Below are 24,998 nucleotides of genomic sequence, written 5' to 3'. Positions count from 1 at the left end.
TTATTTAATTCCTCACTTTTATGTTATTTATCACTGAGAAAAATGCATACAGCTGTGCCCAGACGTTATCTTGCATGGGGAAATATCTTCAAATATACTATTCCTTGAGAAGAGAGAATGTTTGTGCCAGGTTGTGCTGAACGTGTGTGCAGGCCTTTGGCAAGCTTGCTGAGACAAGAAGCACCTGGCTCTCTCTGCAAGTGCCTTGTAGCAAAACCCCTTGTACTGTACATCAGTGCACTCATCTGTTCATTCCTGCTCACAAACACAAGACTGTAGATCAGACAGTGTCTAGTAGAGACAGTCTGTGTTGCAAAGATGGGACAGAATCACAGAATACAGGGGTTGGAAGGGACCTGAAGAGATCATCACATCCAACCCCCCTGCTAAAGCAGGTTCTCTATAATAGGTTACATAGGTACTTCTATGCTTGCTATTGGTAGACCTCACTGGGTTCCCCCCGTGTAACTCTCAAGTCTGTCCAGGTCTTATTGAATGGTAGCACAGCATTCTGGTGTGTCAGCCGCTCCTCCCAGCTGTAAGCTGGAGGATGTAAGAAACTCGTGTATTTTGCACAATAGTAGATACATAAATGGATGAGTGCACAAACAGATCAGTATATGGACTATTTGGCCCTAGAAATCACTGCTTTGCCCAAGCGTGTCCTTGGTTGAGAAGTCAGCAGCAATGAAGCTAGAGGAAAGACATGTTTTGGATGGGATTAAATTTTATCTGCATGTATTTCTCCAGTGATCATGGGGAATAGATAGGAGCTCAGGTTTAGCAGAATGCTAATCGAGGAAATCCTCATGCTACCGAGCTCTTCACTGAGCCGTTTCCTAAGCCTGTGACTTCGCATCTGCTGCCATCTAGAGCATGGGGAGGGAAAACGTCTGACTGCTGTACCAGACCCAGGTTTTAGTTAATAAAAAGCTTGGACTCTGGACCTTGGTGAGTCAAGTCTTCCTTTCCTGCAATGAGACTTTTATTAATTGAGAGATGCAGAATTGCAGGTTTGACCCAGGCCTGTCATCTATTAAGAATGAAGTAAGTTTCTCTTCCTTGACAAGTTAAGAAATAAGGAGATAATGAATTTGCTTGTCGTTACAACCAGAAATTATGACTATAACTTGTCTACAGAACCAGAGCCCGAGATTTTCTGTGTCAGATGCACCCGCTGCTGCTTTCACACGCCATCCCTCCATGCTTTTCTCGTTCGTTTTGGCTGTCTGGAGGAGGGCAGGTGCCTTGAGACTAAGTTGAAACACACCCTGTGTTTACCTTTGTCGTGTTTCAGTGTATCCGTGCGGCCTGTTACATAAGATAAACACCTCCTTATGGGATCTACGGAGGGAATGCATACACGTTAGGTTCATTGGAAGGTAGGAGATGGCTTAAGTAAGAATTGCGATGCCGTTGAGGGCCTGTGCTTCAGCACGGGGTCACTTGTGTTCACTATTTTGGGAGAAAAATAAAGAGTGAAACGAAGTTATTTACTGGTTTGCCCCATGAAGGCACCCAAAGGGCCAGCAACACACGAGGGCACACAGCCATCGCAGGAGGACAAGGAGGACAGGCTCTGTGCTGGTGGTTTATCACATCACCAAGCTGTGCCTCAGACACTACCGAAGAGATGTGTTGTGCCGTGTGTTGGCACAAAGCACCAGCTGTTTCGCCACTGATAACCCCGTTGAGCCTCCAATCGCGATAAGGCTCCCTGCCATCACCTAAAATGGCGCCTGCCAGCACCTAACATGGCGGCCGCGCAGCCGTCGCGCGTGACCCCTTACATCCGGGCACTCCGCGCGGCGCTCATTAAGCGCCACCGCCGGCACCGACCTTCTCCTTTCGTGCCGGGCCGATCACGTGACGCACCGCGCGCAGGGCCCGCCCCGCCTCGTTGTGCTGGAAGGCGCCATTGACAGAAGCCGGAGCCGCCGCCGTCAGCTGCGAGGGAGCGGGGACGGCGCCGCCATGGACTACGGGGAAGGTGAGAACGAACCCCCGGAGCGAGGCCAAGGCCCGGCCGCCGTTCCCCGCTGTCTGCCGCGGGGTCCGGCCGCGTCTCAAAATGGCAGCGGCCGCTTTGTTCCGAGCAGGACGGAACCCCACCACCATCACCCACCTCCTCGCCCCTCCCGGGCTGGGGGAGCTGTGGCGGCGGCCGCCGGCGGGAGGGCTGTGCGGGACCTTCATGGGGGAGCGGGCGGGACGGGCGGGAGCGGGAGGGGGCGGCCCTCGGGGGGTGAACGGGCGGCGGGCGGGCGGAGGGAGGGGGCGCGGGCAGAGCCGGGCCGGGGGGAGCTCGGGGCGAGCTCCGTGAGGGGCCGAGTCAGGAGACAGGAGGTCCGACAGGAGAGAGAGCCGCTCCGCCGCGCCTCCCTGTCTCTCCCCTCCAGTTGTCGCTAAGCACTAAGTCATTCTCACTGACCCATCCTCTCCAGCTGAAGACAGAGATTGGAGATTCCCAGATACCCCCATGCATTGTGGTGTGAACATGCCCAGTGGGTCAGTCTCAGGTATGAGCTATAAATAAATCTAACCTGTAAAAAAAAAGCGTTGGGGCTGAACAGTCAGTAATTACAAAAAATAATTTAAAAAAAAAGGGTTATTATGAATACGTGGCGCGGTATGACTGCAGATGTTGTGTTCTGGAAGAGGATAGCTGGCTTCATGTTCGTCTTGGGCATGTCAACGTGGGCTCCTGCACGTTCCCAGTTAGAGCTGAGGTGTTCGAGGAGTGGGGATGGGAGGAATACAGACTTCCTATGGACTGTGCTTTTTGCATAAGTCAGTAATTTGCTTTCCTATGGAATGCTGTATTTTATTCCTGCAACTTATATTGAAAAGGGTATCGCTGAGGTTTGAGGAATGTAGAATCATTAATGGTGGAAAAGATCACTAAAATCATCTTGTCCAACCATCAACCCATCCCGTTGATGTTGGTTGGGGGTGGTTCTCCCTTTTATTCAGCTGCGGGGGAAAAAAAAACAGAAGCTAGTTCTTTATTTGTTTTTAAAGTTACTGTACAAGTTTGGGAAGGAAAAACAGAAAGCATATAAATAAATGTGATAGAGCAGAAGTGAGCTTTTGTTTATGTGTTATCAAAATATTGCATACATACAGCTGAAAGGAATGCACCATTGTAAGATGAGTAAGGTTATGAGTTTAGCAAGACTCAGGTTTAATTGTGCCATTTCATGCCAGCATGCAAGCAAGTACCAAAAAGTTGTTAATGTTGTTCATATAAAACCTTTGCCATAAACTGTACCTGAGCTTCATTTACAGATATCACCAAATAAGTATTTACTATTGGATCTCTTGATGCACTTGCTGGCTGTTATGTGGAGTAGACATGGATTACAGAAGCATCTTTGGTTGCAGTATGATTGTTTGTGTGACGTACTCCTTGAGTCTTAGCTCTTTTACCAGTAATACTGTTGTTGAATTTAGCTGTCTTCAGAATGAAAGAAGTAAATAATGAAAAGCTCTGGCACTATTTTATTTTATTTTTTAATTTCTGTATTCATCCCTAATTAAATTTCCCTTAGATATTTTGTAGAAAAGGTTCTTAATTGGCAGTTTTGAATGTCTTATTGGAATGTTAACCTTAGTTAATAACCAGCACCTACTTTTCTGAGATCTGATGATGGTGGCATTAATGAATCTAGGCTGTTCCTATGAGAAGTAACTGATGGAACGTGTATTGTACAATTAGAATATTACTTCAGTGTACCTCTGTAATACTCTTTCTTTTAAGTTATAATTAAGCTGTACGTTACTTATAACAATTAAACAAGTTAATGATGATGTATGCAGCTTTTAAACATTTGACGTTAATGTTTGTGCACTTTATATACCTTAGTAAGAAATGAATGAACCTTTGTTTTACCCCGATTCTGTACAGTGGACTAAAGGCTGTTTTGCAGGGGGTCCAGTAGATGGCAACAGAGGCTGAATGTTGAGTGCTTTCATCTTTGCCCGGCTCTTGGCTAAGTTCTTCGTGTTGGAAATTTGTAGCCAGTTGGAAGCGTGCTTTTCGTTGGATGGCTGTTGATGGCTGTGATTCTGCCATTGTCCCTTGCTGATGACTTGGTTGGAGATATGGATAATGTGGCCTGTCAAATACACTTTATAACAATGTTAATGTTTTGGTTTCTATAACTATTGTCCTTGTAATTCGTAGGGGAAAATGACATTTGCTGCGAATCTGGACATTCATATACATGGTGCTTTGGTTTACGTGGGCCTTAATAATGCTTTAAATCTTCTATATCTAATGACAAGGTTGTGATCTTAAAGTATTAAAAACCAAAAAAGATGTCAGTGGGAAAAATGCTGCTTATTGTTGCACAGTGGATCCTTGTTGTAGTTCTTGTGGTTTACAAATGAAAAATGTTATGGACAAGTAGATCTTATTTCAGATCTGTAATTGTTTTTATTGTTTTAAGACTGAGATTAAGTTTGACTGGAATTTTTCATTATTCATTACCGCAAGAGCTTTCTCCCTTCTTGCATGTTTCATGTGAATAACGCTGTTGGAAACTACACCATTTCTTGGTGCTGTGAACATTTTCATTGCCTTCTAATCTTAGTTATTTCTTTACAAACACCTGTCTCCTAGAGTCATTTGTACCAATGGATCCTTATTCTTATCTGCTATGTGTTTATCATCCTACTTTTCTTCCTGAGGAAAACTGATCCTTCTTTGCTGTATAATGAGGCATCATCTTGCAGCAATTTTAAATGATCTTCCACTAGATCAGGCATTTTTTCATTTCTTTCCTTAAACTGAAGGAATACACGTACACTGACATTCTAATTTGTAAACTGAACTTGTCTTGTAGTGACCCATTTGTTTCTAATCTTAGAGGTAATGGATTTTCATCCCCCTTTGTCTTAACTTTTCTCCCTTTCCCCAAGAACCTTTATGTGTAATTTGGAAGTGGGAAGTGTAATTGTTTTTTGCTGTTCTATTTCTGTACTTTAGCTCATCGTCTCATTCACCCAGCTGTATTTGTGCATGAGGCTGCTGATGCCAAAACCTGACACATCCCTCCATCAAACAGTTTAGGATACTTCATCAGTGACTTCATCACTTCAGAGATTTACTCCTTCTTTATAAACCTTAGGAGTGACTGTGAATCACTTCCTTCTTTTTCTCTTGGAAGCGTTGATGGATACAAAGATACAATAGTTCTTCAAAGCTTTCCTTGTTAAATAGCTACTCTTTAAACTTAAATAAAACCCAAGTAAAAATCTTCTAGATTGTTTTCAATGTGAGATGCTGTACTATGATTCCCAGCTGTGCTGTTTTTTCCCCCAGCATTTAAGTATGTGTTCTCTTAGAGCATGAAATATCTTCCCATTTTGTTTGAATAGTTTTCAGTGATAGTCACCTTCTGTGCTTTTCTGCTGGTGGTGATAGCTGATGTGGACATGATGGTGATTGGGGAGCAGGCTGCAGGCTGAAGAGTTGTTCTGTGCAGATGTTTTTCTGCTCGCTGGCTTTAGTGAGTAGAAGGAGGATCAAAAGTGGTGAGTGCAATGGGATGTTGATGTTGGTGGTCAGGTTTGTGAACTCAGAGACTTTTTATCTTGAGACTGTAATGATCAAAACCGTACAAGTGATTCTTATTTGGCTGCGTGCAGATATTTACTGGCTTCTATACTCCCCCTTTCCCCTTTTAGGACGAAGCCTATCTGGAGAACACATTTCAAAGTAAAGAACTCAGTGCTTGAAGAAGCATTACACTTGTTATTTGAATGCAGTATCTTTGCCAAGCTCTGGGCACGAAGCATAAATGTTGTAAATCTTTTGTTAAGTTTGCAGCTGGCAAAATGACCAAGTGAGAGGCCAGTGGTTGGAACAATAGGTTCTGCTCAACTGTCTGGAACAGCTAATGATAAAGTTGGAAGAAAATGGTAAAAAGCGCCTGTTTTTAGGTCAGGTTGAAGTTGTCTGCTTTCTGCTTTGCCCATGTCCTGCGTGTCGCACTGTCCATTTAGGGATTGGAAAGGAGTGGCACCAGTACTTCTTGAATATATTTATATGCCTTGCTCGATTGGTAGCTTAGAAACTTTCTGTACCACAGAAATCCACATAACTTTTAAGTAACAACTTACAAAGAGCAGCTCTGGGCCTTAAATATCTGTTGTGGAAAAGCATCCAATTTCTGTTTTTTCTTTTTTATTTTTCCATTTGTTACCCCCAGTTTCTTGTAGTAGGAAACAGTGCGGCTGATTGTCTTGTGTCACATCTTTGTACTTCTTTCAACTCCCTGTTAAGTCATACAGTGTAGGTAAAAGTAGTGCAGTAAGTCTGGGTGGGAGGAATGTTGGGTGCTTATGTTAGAAGTTCTATCAGATTTCTTAGTTTAACTTCTTACGCTTGAAATTGAAGTTGCACGATCAGTATTTTCAGCAGCCTTTTCCCTACTTTGTGTCTTTGTAAGTTCCAAATACAGGAATATGCAGCATGGCTTCAAAGTTCTAGAAGTATCATCCATCGATATCTAGAAAGTGTCTGTGCTCATTGAAAGAAAACAACAGCAACAACAGATCTGCATTTCTCGGAGGCTGGTCAGGTTGTTTAAGAACATCTGTGTAACAGTGTCAGATAAGCGCTACTTGCAGAGCTCATTCTTAAGGGATGTATAAGAGTAACTTGCAACATTTCTCTGGTCTAAAAGAAGTTACAAGCAGGAAACATCTTGTCTTAAACATGGAGATTTTGAAGACTAGAAGCTACTCTCTCTTGTCACTGTGGGCAAGACTTTTTGTGGCTGTATTTCCGTTCTTCCTGCACTTGCTGACTGTCCTTCTTTTCCGCTATCTCTTCTAAGGGGTTTGACTTGATCGGCTATTGCCAAATGTTAGTATTGGTCAACACTGGGAAACAGTTTGGGTTGCTGGGATGCTGCTGAATAGCAAATGGCGTATCCTAAAGGCTGGATCATGCTTATTAATGCAGATCTATGACACTGTCTTAGGGCTTTTACAGAGGACTTACAGTTCTGGGGAGAAACTCGGTTCTTTTGCCAGACTTCCTTACCAGATACAAAGATGTCATAAGGTGACATCAGTTCAGCTATAAAATACAACCATCTTTGTGGAGTTGGTCAGTTGCAATTCAGTGCTGGTTGTGGTGGGTTTGTGTTGGTGCTAGAATGGAGAAAATTCTTTTGACTGGAGCCTGCGTACAGTGTGTGCATAACAGCGTGGGATGCGTTGTGACTTTGAATTAGCACCTCTGTCAACATGTGTTTCTTGTGGCATTGTGTGGCCAGGTGTCTGTGAACTGTGTGTCATACTAGACAGTGGGAAGTGGTCATCATTCTGTGCTAACTTCTGATGTTTTCATCAAGCTAATTCATTTTAATTCTCTTAATTTAACTTGTCTGAACTTCAGCTGATGGAACAATAATCCTAATCTATTCTACAGGAGAAAAAAAAGTTGATTTTGATTTCAATTAAGCGGTGTTTGTATGATGACAAAGATGCACGGCTTCCCTCAGCACAGTACTGAAATTAACTCACAACTGAAAGTTTGGTATTTTGTTTGTAAGCACTGTGGTGAAGATTAAATGGTTTATTTAAGAATATAAGCTAGACTACTATATAAGACTTCTTTCTTGCTTTCTTGATAAACATTTTTCTGCTCTTTTTTTAGACATGGACCGTGATTATGGGCATGGAGGTTATGGTGGCCCACGATCCATGGACTCTTACCTTAACCAGTCCTATGGGATGGAGAGTCATGGAGGTGGAGGCGGAGGAGGTGGTGGTGGTGGTAACAGGTAAAATGATCCTTCAGTTCTCCCAAGAATTGATTAAATCCGATTTTAAGTTTAAATCATTCTGCTCTCTAACTTAAGTGTTCCTGAGGCATGTTGTTACAGTTTTTTTTTTTAATGAACATTTTAGTTCTGAATCTTCATATATATTAAATTCTGGCAAATATTAAACTGTAAAAGCTAGATTGTAACAATCAACATTTTTGTGGAAATGTTGGACAGTGAAACAATGTATCTTTGGATGAAAATGGATATTTTTTTGTTTTGTTTTGCTTGGTAATGGTTAGTAATTTTGTAGCTGATTGGCCTGATGTACTGTTTCCGACATAGCAGACCAAACCTAATTGGTTTAGTACCTTAGACTGATTCTATCAACATTCCGTTTTCAAGGAACATTTAGGGTATGTGCTTTTTGGTTTGAATGTGCAGTGCTCAAATGATCTCGGTATTGAATCTGAAAGTCATGTCCAGATTATTTCATTGGCAGGTACCGATTACACTCAAAATTGAGTGCATGTTCTAGGCTGCTTTGTAAGATGGATTGGTCTATAAATAAATTTTCTGATGCAGTGGTCTTAAAGTTGTGTATTCAACAGTAGGATAATATTCCTGTTGCTCTTTCAGATAAAAAAAACATCCAAAATAACCAGTGAGAAGCAGCTGATTTGATTTAGGTTTCAGTACCATATTCAAAAACACGCTTTTTGGAGTAGTGTTTCTATCTCAGAGGAAATAACACGTGAAGAAAACTTTGGTAATCTGATGGTTTTCTTGTGTGCGCCTTTGAATTCTTGTCTGACTGTAGCCAGCCTACACTATGATTCTTGTTTGTAGTCACTGCAGTGCCACTGGGCAAGGGCAGAACTAAGTAGGTAGGCTGGAGAAATGTTGTGTTTTGCTGCATGGTTCTGTTAAACATTTTAGTTCAGTTTAATATGTTTATTGATTGACTTAAAAGTCTGAGCAGAGATTCAGGAATGAGCTGTACCTACCATACAGTAATCTGCATATGATTGATGTTGAATGACTTTGAACATGGGAATATCTCTTGCCATGTAACGTTAATATGGTGCATGGACTCTTTCTGTAGGTAGTGTCATTTTCTGTGTAGTTCTCGGTCTTCTGAGACCAAGATGTTTTAAAATGAAGGCGTTCAGTTTCCTGTAGATTCAGGCACTGAGTCTGTTCTAGTCTGTATTTTATCAGTCCAGGGGTTGTCTATCCCAGCTCCTGCTGAATAGCCAACTATGACTCTGTAGGGATACTATGTGTTTCCCTTCCAACTGGTTACACATACATATGATTTTCAGCCTGACTCTCTCCTAAATAAAACAAACTCTTAGTAAATAGCTAAAGATTTCAGCTCCTTGTTTCTTTACTGTGAATTTTTGAAGGCTGTATTTTTGTTCACTGTGCATGGATTGAGATAGACTTTAAAAATCCTGAGCTGCTAGACTTAATGGTCTGCAAACAAAAGATACTTATATATTGAAGATGGCGAACCTTTAATGGGATAGTGAATATTACAGGGAAGGAGGTTTCCAAAAAGTCTTAATATGAATGGAAGAGCAATTAATTTTTCTTTCAAATCAGAGTTCTGGGATGTTTAAGACTCACAACTGTACCACTAAAAAAAAATAATGTTTTTCTCTCAGTTGAGAGCTGAGCCGCCTTTTAACTGCTGTTTAACTGTTAAACTATGAGGGCATGATTTTGCGGAAAGGAGAGTTTGACTGGCCTGTGAATGTCTGCAGGTGATTATTGTCATGAGACTAGGGCTGGGCTCCAATAATATTTAAGCAAATGTTGCCGAAAATTTTAACTAAGCAAAGTTCACACATACTGAACTTTAGAATTCCTTGTAGCAAAAATGGCTCAGATAGCTTTCTATCTGGTCATAGTGTCATTTGCCCAGCCCTAATCAAGATTAAGCAATAACACAACTGTACAGACCAGTATAGTAGTGAATTGATTTTAGTTGATAAATGTCAACTGATAATTTGTCTTTGAAATGTATAACATTAGTAAGCTTACTTTTTTTTCTCCTCACTGTGCAACTTTTCCAGGTTTGGACCTTATGAGTCTTACGACTCCGGGTCTTCTCTGGGTGGGCGAGATCTGTACAGATCTGGCTATGGTTATAATGAACCCGAACAAAGCCGCTTCGGAGGTAGTTATGGTGGTCGATTTGACAACTCCTACCGGAATAGCCTTGACTCTTTCGGAGGTAGAAACCAGGGCGGGTCTAGCTGGGAAGCACCTTACTCCCGTTCAAAATTGAGGCCTGGGTTTATGGAGGACAGAGGAAGAGAGAGTTACTCTTCCTACAGCAGTTTTTCTTCACCCCATATGAAGCCTGCACCTGTAGGCTCTCGGGGGAGAGGAACGCCTGCTTATCCTGAAAGTGGATTTGGAAGCAGAAACTATGATGCTTTTGGAGGACCATCAACAGGCAGAGGCCGAGGCCGAGGAGTAAGTACAGAATCTTTTCAGATTCTTTTCACTAGACACTCTTTTAAACCCTTTCAAGACCACTGCTATAAAATTGATACACTGTTTGATACAGTGTGTTGTGTTTTTGTTGTCTTTCTTTTTTTTTGTCCAAGCAAAATATCATGGTTGACGATGTTGTTTACACCTTGAAGCTGTCTTCAAGTAGAACGCAGTCTCTTTCTCTTATGAAAGTAATGAGTAGTAGAAGACTAGTTGATAAGGTTTATTCAATCTCTCCTTTTGTGTGAAAAGTGAAGATAAAAGTACTAGGTTTGGTCTAAAAGGGATTAAAAGGACTTGCATTTTTCCTTGTAAACACTGGCATCCTTCTTGCTGGTGGGGAAATTCTTGAATATTGTAAAAGTTTAATTCAAAGCCATTTGAAGTTTTAAGTAGGTTAAAGGTGCAATGTATATGCAAAAAAAATAATAAAACCCAGGTTGTGAAATGCTAGAGGGAGTAGTTTTTGTTCTCCTGTAAAGGTAAAAATCTTAGCTAAATATAAAATATGTTCAACATGTGCTTGTATATTGAAAAATGCACATGACTTGTGTACTGAAGGAATGATGAGGAGGAAATTGTGAAGGTAGGTGGTTAGCTGTTACAGTGATTCTCATTCAAAACTGAAGTATCATTAAAAGGGGCATCATCAACTTGAAATCAGATTCTTTCACAGACTTGAGATTGATTTCCTGATAATGTTCCTCGTCCTCTTAATTGTATGTTTTATTTTGCAGCTGCATGTTGTGATTCTTTTTCAGTGGCTTCTTTTCTAGTGTAGGATGTAAAAACTATGTTGGTATTAAACATACACACATGGTGGATCACAGTTTGGAGGAGTAATGCTTAATGTTAAATGAGTTAGAGGGAAAATTGGATAGAATTAAGAAATCATCTTGACAGAAGTATGAACTTTAAGTTGATGGTGTCCCTTTACATTGGTTTTATAATCTCAATTCTGATATATATACATATATATATTTAATTTCAAAGCACAAAGAGTTCAGTGAGCACATTTCTGCCTATGCCTCTAGATGCAATTTACCTTTTAAAATTCTTAAGTGTGCCGTATTTCTTTGGGAAGAGATTCTTTTAATGTTAAACTTTACAACTTGTGTGTAGCTTGAAGTGTAGAGGAAGATGATTTGTTTATTTTTACTGTTTTTTTAAAGAAGTTCCTAATTGTGTGTTGGTTTTGTTTCAGAAGATTTACTCTGCAGCATTCTTGTATACTGTAGTTACCATATTCAAATTTTAGCTCAGTTTTGCACATAGCTGCTAGCTAGCATGTAGCACGGTATTAGACATAGCCTAATCGTCTTATTTCTTCACTTGTCAAGCTGAAAGCATTTGATTCCTTAGCTTTGATGCCATCCTTTCAGAACTCTTTTGGATCTGAAAGTTTGGTGCAAAATTTTAACCAAGCAACCTTAATTCTCTTTTGTTTTTGCTTTTTTTAAATCTTTGTAGACCTCTGCATTATCCTTTATTACATAAGAACTAAACCACTTACTATATTTAAAATGCATTGCACCTTTAATAGATATTGTTTTTTTAAAAAAAAGTTCTTGAAATCATTCAAGTACCTACTTCATATCAAATTTACATATGTACAGTGTAAATATACATGCTAGGTAGTTCTGTAACTATCTCAACTAAATAAATTAACGTGGAGATCTTGTGCATGGACTTCTGATTAAGAAAAGTAACCTGTTCTGGTACATTCACTTTATGATTTAAAGTCTGCTAATAAAATGGGTATACATTTTGTGGAGAGTATGCTTGAAGTGGTTTTTATGTTCATTTAACTTTGTTAGTGTAGCAGTAATTTTCTTCTCACAGTGATGGGAATATTTCTGCTTATCCAATATACCCACCCAGTCAATGGGCTCCTTCTGCCCTTTATGATTAATAAGTTGAGTTAGTATTAAGAAAGTGTTAATACTTTTGGGGGGGGGGGGGGGGAAAGCCAAAAAGGCTGCCTAATTTCTCCCTCTTCAGATTACTCAGAGTTTGTTTTTGTGAACAGATACCCATAAATGTCTGTAGAGCATTTCAGGTATGATAAAAAGGCTTAGTCTTTCAACTGAGTTTTCATTCCTCTGGCTTGGATGGTTTTTGTACAAAGCACAACTTCTGAATTCACTGTCATGCATCATCCTGGAATGATTAATTAAATTCCTTCAAGTTTATCGCTGGACAACCTTCCTTATTAAGTTTTCAGTCGCTGATCATTGGGCATAAAGAAGTTTGTCTTTTTCTTTTTTTTAATGGCTGTTAACTAGAGTGTAGGAAAAATGATTTGGTTAGCTCTGTTTTTTTTGCACAGAAGGACAGGTCTTTCATGTAGAAAATCTGAAGAGGGAAACAGATGCTAGACTGAGACTGACAGGCATGTTCATCATCTTGGACAATGGTTCTGAATAAGCAGAAACATAGTTTATATATATGTGTATATATCTGCATTTTACTGGACAAACACTCACACAGCCTTTGCACAAAGCATTGAAATTGGAAGCTTAAATTTCCCCAGCATTTTGCTCCAGGATGCACGTTTTAGTTTATGGTTTAATTGTAAATGCTTGTACCAAGTAATTGTTATATTTCTATTGATATCATATAATAATACCTTCTTTTCACAAATTTCCAGCATATGGGAGACTTTGGAGGAATGCACAGACCTGGAATTGTTGTTGACTATCATAACAAACCCAGCCCTGCAGCAGTTGCTGCAAGAGGAATAAAAAGGAAAATGATGCCACAGCCATACAACAAACCTGGTGGGACGTTTGTCAAGAAACCCAAAATGACAAAACCTATTTTGAAGTTGACACAGAAAAAATCATCCAGTAAGTGATTTAGTGCCAGCATTTAGTTAAAATAATTGCTAATGAGTAAATAGCAGTAATTTAATTTTAATATTCAGGATGTAGTCTGCATGTGCTGTTTTGTAACTATTCTAACAATTAAGACTTACTCTGAAAATGCTCTGAGCAATATTCTGTAGCTGAAAACTAAAAAGTGGATGCCAAGTGACAGAAAACGGATGCACACAACATGGGGTGTATTTCAGGGATGTGGTGTGGGTTGTTTTTTTTTTTGAGTCATTTTTAATGCCTAACCTATCTCAAAAAGTTATGACTTCCTTGATTTTTGGAGATAGGTAGCGGTGATTGTCTCTAAAAGTATTGTTATATGTTTCTATTGATATCTGGTTAAAATATGATGAATTGTAGATATAGGCTGTCTTAAATGCAGGGTAATTTTTTATTTTATTTTATTTTTTCTGAATAACTTCTTTAAAATTAATTGATAGTGATATTAAACAGCAGTTTTGTATTTTTTATTTCTTCCTCGTTTCATGCGTATAGATACGAAGTCATCTTTCCAGGATTCTACCATAGAGGTAAGACACTCAGAAGTTTTTGTAAGCTTTTTTTTTTCCCCCATTTTATCTTAAACTATCTCAGTTTGGCGGTGGCATAAAATCTTACTGACTTTGAGTGAATGGTGTAATTTGTGCTGCAGCTTGCGAAAAGTGACTTTGAAATGTATTTGTAGACTATTTGTAGGCAGGCTATTCTTGTAATACAGCTGTGATATGAACACTTCCCATATTGTTATGGGCGGTCAGCTTGATTTCACATACCTGTGACCTGCTCGGGGTTAGGAAATTCAAGTACAAAATGATGGAAACTACTCAAGTGAGGGAGAATGGATCAGAAATGAGGCATGAGAGAAAGTAAATGGAAAGGAGGTCACCGTTAACAGATGGTCTTTGGTGAGGAGCAAAGATTAGTTCCCATGTGCAGAAAGATCGGTTGCAACAGTACACAAGAAATGTGAATATTAAGCTCAGGGTATATATCTTTTCTCTGTGTTGAGACTGAAACATCATTTCCTTCTTGTTGAGTGGAGGTATTAACGTATTCTCAACGAAGTACTTACAGGTTTGAATTGTAAGTCAGAAGGCTTATGTAGAAGATGGTATTTTGCTTCTGGAATTAATTCATAAAGATATGGATGTATTAAAAATTAATGTGTAACTTGAGATGGTTGTACATTAGGACTGTAGGTAGTTACTTTGTATGCTTTATCATATTTGATTAAAATGAGAAAGTAACAAATTATTTGAATTTAAGTGATAAACTTTTTTGGGTTTAGAATGGCATTGCATCTTTTTCATGAAATTTGTGGTTTTAAATTAGGAAATTGAAGTGGACACAAGTGGTGCTGTTGTTATATATGAAGACTTTACAAGAGATGCTTATGATGTTGGGTATCAGACTTTTGGAGGTAAGTCAGTTGGCTTTGTCAGGTAAGGTTTTGTAGGTGATTTTTGTGTGCAAAATGCTTCTATTTCTCCATCTTGTAACAGAATAAGTGTTTAAGTTTCTGAGCCTGAGGAGTAAGATGCAGGCTACTTGACTCCACAGAATGTTGTACTGTTTCTGCAGCAGTTCAGCGAGTGATTCTTTGGATGCTTCAGGGATTGGTGGTAAGACACTAAGTACAATTGAAATACTGAGGCCTGTGGGAATTCTGGTGTTTGTTTTTAACATGCATTTTTTTAATGAACTTTTATAATAATAAAAAGAATCCAGCAGTTTTGGAAGTAAGTTTTTCTTGTGTTTGGATCAGATCAGTTTTTTTCAACTGCTACAAAATGAAAAGATTCAGTGTTAATCAGGAACGAAGGCAAACTGTTAGTCACTAGAAATGTTTTCAATCTCAGTGAGTTTTCTAAACCTGCAGGGCTTTTCACAAGTCTCCAGTTTTCTTATGCTGCTGTAGGTTCCTTTCTGCTGCTATTTGGATGCAGGCAAATTATATATATTATATGTTATATATCTATAATGTGTATGTGAAGAATAAGCGATTCCTTTTTTTACTGCCCTGAAGCAACTCACTGAATTATATTATAATATTCTCACTGTTTTAGGCTTTAGAAGTAAACATAGTACACTTCTGCAAAAGATCTGTGTCTTTGTAAGTCTCCAGTGTTGCTAAAACATTTTGTAGTCATTTGTCTATGCTCTTACATATGTGCTAGATGATAGTTTAACAAAGTTTTTTGCTGGTGCTTTTTAGTGTGCCTTTTTCTGGTTACTTATTTGGAAAGGCCTTTAATAGCTAGGCGTGACAGAAGAGGATTTGATTTACTCTAAATTTTCTTTTGTAAGTGTAATCTAGAACTGTTTGAAGTAGATGTTTTAATTTGTCTTCTGTAATAGAGGGAAAGAGAACTTCTATGGCATTTAAGTAGACTTTCAAACCATTTTGGTGTAGGACCTAAATCTGCATTTTTTTACTATTTTGTGGGTGTCTGTGGTGGAAACATAGAAGGCAAATGCTTTCCCTGGAAAGATGGATTTTTTGAGAGGAGGTTCATAACATTTTAAAATCTTTCTGTGTATGTTAAGATTCCAAAGGAGAAGCTAAAAGTGAAGAGGAGGAAAAGCGGCGAATTGAGGCTAGAAGAGAGAAGCAAAGGCGTAGAAGGGAAAAAAACAGCGAGAAATATGGTGATGGATACAGGTTTGTGTTGTAACTTCTGTCTTGTGTGCTTTGGTTTTCTTCTGCCTTATTCTGTAAGAATGTCTGTTCTTGAAAGGACCTTTTGGACTGATTTTATATGAAAAATCAAACAAACATGCAGAAATAAACAGCATCCAAATTTCTTGATTTAGAAGACTGGATATTCAGCTCTGAGGCCCAAAGCATGAGAAAGAGACATGGAAATGATAGAGAAGGCCCGGAGGAGGGCCCTCTCCGCAAGGATGATTAGGTTAAGAGATCTGGGGTCATTTACCCTATAGAAAAGATGTCTATTTGGAGAGACCTTATAGCAACTTTATTGCACTTAAAGGGACCTATAAAAAAGATGAGGGACTTTTTGTTCAAAGTTGTTGGGAGAGGACCAGGGGTAACAGTTTTTTCTGTAATAGAGTAGATTTTGATTAGGTATTGGTGAAGAAATTCTTCATGATGAGGATGGTAAGGCATTGGCTTAGGCAGCCCAGAGAAGCTGGGGATACCTCATCCCTGAGCAGTGTTCATGGACAGATTGGGTGGGACTTTGAGCAACTTGATCTAGTGGGAGGTGTGCCTGCCCATGGCAGGATGGCTGGAATATTTTAAAGGGTGATATTTTATAGTCTGTTCCAAATGAAGATGTTTTATGATTCACTTGACTACTACTGTATCAGGAAGTATGTTAATTACGAACCTCTTCCTGACAAATGCATCACTGAACACTTGAGAACCAGCTTAGAATGGTACTGCTTTTGAAGTATGGATTTCAGTTAGACGAATTTATGTTAATGCTGACTTAAGCTGATATGAAACTGACCTCATTCAGTTTTTATATGTATAGTGAGCTGTTTTGTAGCAAAAAATATTTTGGTAGTTCTAGAACTTAGTTTTGCTACGGTGAAGCATGCTAATGACTTTAAAATGTCTAGCAGTTTTTCTCCTACATAGAAAGTTTCTTAGTCTTAGAGTAGCTTTTCTTTATAATTGCATCTTGTAGAACATATGCTTTTTAATGTTAAAATACTGGACTTTTTTTCATTTAGAAATGGACTTATGGAATACTTTTCCTATTCTGTTTCTGATGAGTTTTGTGAAGTCTTCATTCTTGTGAGGGAAGAATGTTTCTTTAATAGTAATATTATTTCTTGCATTTCTCTTGCTAGAATGGCATTTACTTGCTCATTTTGCAAATTTCGAACGTTTGAAGAAAAAGAAATTGAAGCCCATCTGGAGAGTGCAGCTCACCAGGAAACACTGGATCATATTCAGAAGCAAACCAAATTTGACAAAGTAGTGATGGAGTTTCTTCATGTAAGACAAGGGATTTTTATTTTTTTACTTGTAAAAATACTTTTTCATTAGAGTATAGTTAGAAAATATTATTTAGTCTTCAAAATGTGCCTATCATTATTGTTACTATTAAATTTAATATTATTCTGAGTAATATTTTAACTGTATTTCACCCATATGTTCCTACTGGAACATAAACACTCATGTTACACGTGTAACTGTTTTCTCTGGTTTTCTGTAGGAGTGTATGGTGAATAAGTTCAAGAAGACAGCTATGCGTAAACAACAGACTAGTAACCAAACGGAAAACGCTCAAGCTGTTGAAAAAGATATCATGGAAGGTAAGTGAATGCTCTTTATGTGGTGGCACATGCTGTGGAGATCAGGTTTGGAGAAACAAGGAAAATAAACTATTAATATCAGGGCTGTAACTAATTCAGCTTCTTTGTGAAAAGTTGAGAGTTTCAAGGTTTATTTGTTCTACTAAAATATGTGTTAAGAATGTTGACCAATTTGGATTTTAAAAAACAGGTGGTATTTGATGCTTGAGGGAGATCAAATTTCTTATTGTTGTAACATTATTATTCTATTTAGATGGGTAGATATTTATGTTTTATATCCTCAGGCAACAAACATAATTGTCTGAGTCTTATGTATAGTCTGTTGAGAGAATGAATTGGAATATCCAGATAAAGTATGTCCTCTTTCAACATTATCTTCAGTGAGCCTAGTTTTGATGCCTGAATTTGCATGAATGTTCCCCTGTGGTTCAGTTTGACAGTTTAACAACTGGAAGTTCTAACTTTCCTGGCATAGAATAACTAATCCCTCTTCTAGTCCTCTGGACTAGGAGACACATTTCACATTAATGACTTGTTACATGTTCTTTGGCAGGGGTTACTGCTGATGACCATATGATGAAAGTTGAGACTGTTCACTGCAGTGCTTGCAGTGTATATGTTCCTGCATTGCACAGTTCTGTTCAGCAGCACTTAAAGTCTCCTGATCACACAAAAGGAAAACAAGTAAGATATAGCATATTACTGAAAAAGAAATAATATTAATAGTAAAGATATAATCTTATGGTAGATGAGCAGATTAAGTAATTTCTAAACTATATTAGCATTATTTCTCTAAAAATCTAGAATGCCCTTTGTAAACATGATGTCTCATTAAGTAGCTGGCATTTGAACACCTACAGTTAATGAACTGATATTGAAATTGGTAGCTGTCAATAGTGAATTGACAAAACTGATGTCTTTTGTCTGATATCCTTTTAATGTGAAAAAGGTGAAAGCAGTGTAGAATTAGCAGTGGTTTGGATTCTGTTATAGTTTATGATGTGCTTCTAATGTTGGTAGAAGAGTTAAAGAGTAGCCTGAATAGTAAAATCATCTCAGCTGTCACAATAAGTTGGGTTTCCAAACTAACGTTGCTTGAGCTTCTTTAGTTATGAACTGTTATTAGGCTGTGATGGAGAAATATATATGTTGTCTATAGGTGGGAACAGGTAACTAGGAATAGACAGGTGCATCGTTGTAGTTTGTTATATAAGACTTAAATGCTATCAAACTTAATTCATTTTATTATGTAGTTTGGACTTAAGTGCCAGAAGTGAGCATTTCATCTTCTATTACTTTCATGACTTACCTCAGAAAAACAGACCACAAATTGAAATATGTGATAATTGGAACAGGCTTATAGTAGTTATTCACTATAAAATCTATTTCCTAGGCGTACAGAGAACAAATAAAAAGGGAGAGTGTTCTTACTGCTACCAGTATCTTGAATAATCCAATAGTCAAGGCACGATATGAGCTGTATGTGAAGGTAAGATGTAGATAAGAAAAATAAATTGCCATCATCTGTAAAATCTGTGACATCACCATTTCATCCACGTGGTTGGAATTTAACTTCAGTACCTTGTCTCCTGTTTCTGCCATCTTGGCTGTTCACACTGACTGTACTGTAATGTATTTTCCCAGTCTCATATCACTGTCTTAAGTCGCAGAATCACAGAGTCATTGAAAGGGACCTGCAAAGGTTAACTTGTCCAACTCCCCTGCAATAGACCAGGTTGCTAAGTTTTAATACCATGCTGTCTGTGTATCTTAGCAAGCACATCAACCAAGGCTGCATGCAAATCTGCAGAGGTGTTCAGCTTCTGAGTACCACCTGTCCCCTGCTGGTGGGGAGGATCACCAAGCTGCACTGTGGGACCACAGTCTTTAACTTAGTTTATTTGCAGAAAATGTGTCCACTTTCAGATTTACCAGTTACCTTTTTGATTTTGCATTTATAAATGTATCTGGTCAATATTTGATCAGTCATTTATATGAAACGAAGATTTAGGAAAACATTAGCAGTGGCATTACACAGTACTAACTGTAGAGCACAAAGCACTTTATGAATGAGTTGATTCTTGTTCAGAAATCAAGACTCCTATGTAGACTTTGTAGTAAAGTACCCTGTACACTTCTCGTCTAATATTCTTCAGCATTTCTAGAGTTCATGGGAGTTTATAGAAGTAGCTGTGATTAAAAAAAACTTAAAAAGGCTTGGCAGCCTGCATTGTAAATCCACAGCTTGTCAAATATAGGTGAATTCATTTGGCAAAAATGTTTTTTCTGTTCAGATACGTAACTTTCTCTAGTAACACTGCTGGCTATTTTTGTTATTTATGATTAATTGGCTTATAGCTTTCCTTGTGCCTAACCAATGGGTTCTTTGAGAAAAAGCAGTTTTGCCTTGCAGAAATATGACAGATATGAGCCAATGCAGAATTTAACTGTAATCTAGAAGATCAAATTTAGTTAGCTCTGAACAGTTGTGGATGATGGGATGCATGAATTGGTTTCAGACAACTTCTCTAGGAAGAAGAAAAGGTGGCAAGCAGCTAGCACAGCTTTAAATACTTGCATGTATTTCCAGCTGTCTCTGCTGGTATTTTTTATGGCTTGATGTGTATATGCATTGTCCCTTACAGCCCCCTAGTGGGGGATTTGATGGGATGAGGGATGGAAACTTGCTGTTCATCAGCAGATAAAGGGAAGGTTGCCTTCCCAAAGAGGGTGCTACCACTTTGAGTGCTCATCATTGGTATTCCTTGAATATAATACAACACATGCTCAGTGAGATGTGTACAGCTTCTGGTTATGCAATTCCCTTTATACACTTATCTCAGGGTGTAAAGAACTGCAGATAGAAAGAGTCAGTTGAGTAGACTTGGTACAAGTCTGAAAGGCAGGTAATGAATTTCATAATTTCCTCTGGCAAAAAGAACAAAACTGCAAGTCAACAACTTCTGATTATTTTTTTGTTAATGACTATTAATATAATTTAATGAGCAAAGGCTTTCTTTTTCTTTTCACTTTACACTGTGTTTCTCTGTGCAAAGTAGTGAATCCTGATGTAGTGAGTTGTTGATGTCATTTTTACATCAGTGTCAGCTGTTTGAAGATGAAGGGGCAAAGAAGCTCCTATATTTCATGTTACTCTTTGTTACTGTTTATTCATAGTGTTTAAACATCTGAAAGAAGTGAAAATTGTGGTACATCTTGTGTGTAATTATCCTATGAAATAGGATAACTTTTCTGGATCGGCAATGAAATGAATTTTAGTCTAGCCAAAGTAATTTTATTTATTTATGGAATTGTTTGCCTTTGGTAAAGTTATTTGGAATAAACAGCGAATAAAGAAAAGGGATTTTTATTTTTATTTTTTTTAAATATCCAGGTTTTATTTGAATGTGGGGGAAAGGAAGCATCTGTAGGTCTTAATAAAAATGTGATTTTTAATTTACTCAGTGATGAATGTTGCATTTTATTTACTTGGGATTTTTTTGAAGTGCTGCTTCAATCACCGAAATGACAAACGTTGCTTTAGTTTGTTTGGAAAAAATATTTAAAGTGTTTTAAATTTTCTCCTCCAGGGTGAAAATCCTTTTGAAATCAATGATCAGGCTCAGGAGCAGCAGACAGAAGAAGAAGAAAAGACCGAGGAGCCAGCTGAGGGTGAGGAAGAAGAAGAGGAAGAAGAGGAGGAAGAAACTGAAGAGCAAACTGATTTTACTTTAGACCACACTGAAGATAATTAAATGCAAGAAAATGAGGAAAAAAAATATTGGGGGGGGCAAAATGGCTTTTCTTTTCTGCTCTAAAGTGGCTAGGACTTTTTAATAGTCTCAAATGAACGTTGTTGAAGAATCCCCACCCTATGCATGCATTCCATTCTGTGGAGAACTTGTTTATATAATTCCTCTGTGTTTCTGATTTTGTTGAAAATGAAATTAAGATTATTTTAGTTGAGCTTTTTATAGCAAACTGACTGTTAAAGCTGATTAAACATTGTGTTGTATATTTTTTTAAGCTTCCTATTTTTTTGATGTGTGCATTGAAAGTTGGATATAATAGTTTTTGATCTAATCAATTGGAAGGGTTGTCTGGGGGTAAATATTTTAAATGCTGTATGTTGTAAGCTTATATTTACCTCAGTACAGAAAGAGTAAACTTCAGAAATTGTGCTGTTGAGTGTGGCTGTTTTGGGAACTGCATTGCACTCTGTATAATAGAATATGTGTTATAATATGCCTTGTAGCTTTTTGTGATAAAATGTACCGGTTTGTAGTAATAAAACATGTAAGAAATGTTTCTGTTTGAAGTGTCTATAGTGAAGTATCACAAGGATTTCCCCATGCAGACTACCAAACAAGCTTTGAATCAAATCTTAATTGATACTATGATTATTTAGAAGTTAATCTTACTGCGTGTTGTTTTTGTTTCTTTTTATGTGTTCAGACTACACCTAGCCTTTTCATCTTAATATGATAATATTAATAGAAATAACGGCATGATTTCTTGCAGCCATCGTGGGGATTTTTTTCAAGATATCATCATATATGTGGTTTGTGCTCCTTTCTTTTGGAGAATATTTGTGTTAAATTGTAGCCATTGCTGAGTACATGTGAGGAAGGCAGAGGGTGGGATTTACTTCCTACTAGTTAGTGTTGGCAGCTGATTGCTCATCTTTGTGCTATGTTTGTACTTCTCTTGTTTTATGGGCCGATTCCTTCCTAGACAGCGTAATAAGAACCGTGGCAGTGTTCTAGAAACTGGCATGAGCTTTTACATGACAACTATTTTTTTGTGACAGTTCAGAGAGCTGAGATGCTGCCCAAATTTCTTCAAGTGTTTTTTTGTTATTGTAGGCATATTTGCTGTTGCCTCAGGATCTGTTAACTCTATGCATTCTTGACTTAACGTATAATCTAAAATGCTTGTGTGTTTTTTTCCCTATATGTTGTCAATTCTATTTGTGAAGCCTATTAAGTGATACCCCAAATGACTTTTTTGAAAGGCAGCTACTGATTTTAGTGGTCATAATTGCTTTTTTCTGTAGGTTGAGAAGGAACTTCTGATGGTGCTCTGTGTCTCTTCTGTATCTATTGTTTCACTACATTCAGTTAACTTCCTGCATGGTATTAAAGCATGGATATAATTTCAGACGGAGAGACTGAAGGTCCCTTTTCCAATTACAAATAGTCCTGGTAAGGTGTGCACACACTGGGTTATTCCAGACTGAGTTGAGATAGCATTTGTTTAAAATGTCACATGACAGATGGTAGTAGAGGGGCAGCCTGACAGGATGTGTTGTTTAAAAGATAAAAGGGGAGAGGGCTTGTAGCTGAGAATTTGCTCTCTCAATCAGTGTTATTGTGCTCTTTGTACCTGTTGCCATTTCCGTAGAAATAAATAGGAGGCATTACTTTTGGAGCAACCCAGGTATACTAAAATGATTTATTACCGAGTGATGCAGTTTATAAGACAGCAAATGCTGTGGGAGCATAGTTGTATCCTCCCACCATAAGGACCGTGTGAATTAAATGAAAGATTAGTAGGAAAAGCCGTGCTTGGAATGTGGCAGTAGATGGGTCCAAAGGATCCAAAGGGAGGATGATTGTTAATGGCATTTCTCTGGAGAAGCAGTTGGTTTGGGGGAAGCAGGTGGATGGAGCTCAGGCAGCTGGCAGTCATAGCTCCTATCCTGGAGCTGACATCAGAAGCTTTGATAAGGAATTTTGTGGTTAGTGAGAAGTGTTATCAGGTGATGCTGCGTGTTTGAGAAGTCTACAAACATCTTGGGAACAAAACAATGTGGTCCTGGATTATAGGTGTCATCTTTCTCTTTTTTTAGTGTTTTAAATCAGGTCAACAGAGATAATATGGTACCTCTGATCTGGATAGCCAAAATTACACGGGCTATTTCAGGTAAAGATTTATTTTACACAAGAATTGCAAGGATTCGACCTGTGGAGTGATGGTAACAGTATTTTATTTCACCTTGTGTCTTTGCTCCCTTATGGGACATGGCCGTGCGTTGTGGTGGTTGATACTCATTATGATGGAGGAACACAGATACACCAGGCATTTTGCATAGACTCATCTTTATACTCTGTGTAGCTTCAGAACAGTTTCTGTCACAGTCATGCAGCATTTGACTTCATGCTATGAAAACCTTTCATGCAATTAAAATCTTGAAGTATGCCCACAATTTCCCTTACTTTGGCTTTTCTGGTACTGCACACAGTTAAGTTTAAATCAAATTGGTTTTCAGATGCTGGATTACCTTCTGCTCTTTTTATGTGGAACCAAAGCTGTTCTTCAACTGTTTTTTCTTTCAGATAAATGAAGGCCTCACCTACTCAGCTCATAGGATTGTAGGGGAGACCATTATTGTAGAGAATATCCATACCCATCAGAGATCTCTCCTAGGTGCTTTCTCCCAACTTAATGTAAAGAAGGGCTTGGTAAGTCCCTCATGTTCTTAGGTCCGCAGCCTGTAATGAAGTCTGTATAAAATAAGTGTATAAATACTGAAGTCCAACATCAGAAACAAAAGAGCTTCTGATCTTCTACGAATCTAAGCTTTTCTCGTCACGTACTTCGATTCTTCTAAGCTCACAGGAAAAAGAATAAACATGCAGAGGGTGAACTGGAGCATCAAAATCTGCTGAAGCGAAAACATAAAAGAAAAGGTTTCTCAACAAGACCCCAAAACCACTTGCCATCCTGTGGATCTTTATGATCTACAAAGTCCTTCCTGTGTGTAGAAGTGTGGCTTTCCTTTTTATTTTCAGAGCTGAAGGATGCCGAGTGCTGTGGGAGAACAAGGAATAAATAACTTGCTTGTGTTTGTGGTCCCCTGCTGGTCAAACACTTGAGCCTCCGCATCAAATATGCCTTTTCTATCATGGAAACTTGCTGTCTTCGTCTCTTTTACCCTGTGCATCTTCCACGTGGGCTCTGAAGTGTGTTTTCCAAACAACTTTACAGTGTTTGTATGTTTTTCTACTAACCCAGAGCTATAAAGGTAAGTCACAATTGTTGGGAACTTCTGTGTGGTACCAAAATTGTACAGCGCAGTGGAAAGAAGAGTGAATAAACACAATGTATTGGGTGAGTATTTGTCAGAGGTTATTCAGAGGAGAATGGCTGTGCTGACAGAAAAAAAAAAAGACTCAGGTGTCCTCCATTCAAATGGAAGCATTTTACTGTGTTAATCCTTAGATCTTCTTGTGCAGTCCCACTCTGAGGGTATCACAGGTGGGGACTCACTGCAGCCTATCCTTCCCCTGCAAACTTCTGCTGAGTGTCTAGAACATATGAACAGACATTTTTCCTTTTCCTCTATGGGTTGTCTTAGAACTCTGTAGGAGGTCAGGTTATGCTGCAAGCCAGTGTTGTTAGCAGTTATTAAGTGCTAGCTGTTAGCAGCAAAATGACTGTGCATGATCTTTGGAGCATCCCAGACCTGAATCGAAATATGCTTTTAGTAAGACGTGATTGCCTTGTGAAATAGGTGTGCATAAAGAATGCAGCCTCCCTG

At 38.5% G+C, this 24,998-nt stretch overlaps 1 protein-coding gene across 6 annotated transcripts; it reads left to right on the top strand.

The window, feature by feature from the left end:
- Positions 1 to 1,874: 1,874 nt before the first annotated feature.
- On the top strand, positions 1,875 to 21,763 carry ZNF326 (zinc finger protein 326). Of its 6 annotated transcripts, XM_015870243.3 has the most exons (13): positions 1,875 to 1,990; positions 2,445 to 2,519; positions 7,673 to 7,799; positions 9,863 to 10,268; positions 12,940 to 13,138; positions 13,661 to 13,695; positions 14,498 to 14,585; positions 15,713 to 15,827; positions 16,988 to 17,135; positions 17,356 to 17,455; positions 18,009 to 18,139; positions 18,849 to 18,944; positions 21,046 to 21,763. In XM_015870243.3, the coding sequence occupies exons 1-13, from the start codon at positions 1,975 to 1,977 to the stop codon at positions 21,208 to 21,210; spliced, it is 1,701 nt and encodes a 566-aa protein (XP_015725729.1). In that variant the 5' UTR covers positions 1,875 to 1,974; the 3' UTR covers positions 21,211 to 21,763. The 6 variants fall into 6 exon arrangements, with proteins under 6 accessions (XP_015725729.1, XP_015725732.1, XP_085367531.1 ...); XM_015870246.3 differs by lacking the exon at positions 2,445 to 2,519; XM_085511405.1 differs by lacking the exon at positions 9,863 to 10,268.
- The last annotated feature ends 3,235 nt before the right edge of the window (positions 21,764 to 24,998 follow it).

Source organism: Coturnix japonica, chromosome 11 (genome assembly GCF_054131305.1).
Source record: "Coturnix japonica strain WE chromosome 11, WE-NBRP24, whole genome shotgun sequence".
Classification (NCBI taxonomy): domain Eukaryota; kingdom Metazoa; phylum Chordata; class Aves; order Galliformes; family Phasianidae; genus Coturnix; species Coturnix japonica.
Note: the sequence above shows the minus strand (reverse complement) of the source record. Positions and strands in the feature narration are given on the sequence as shown.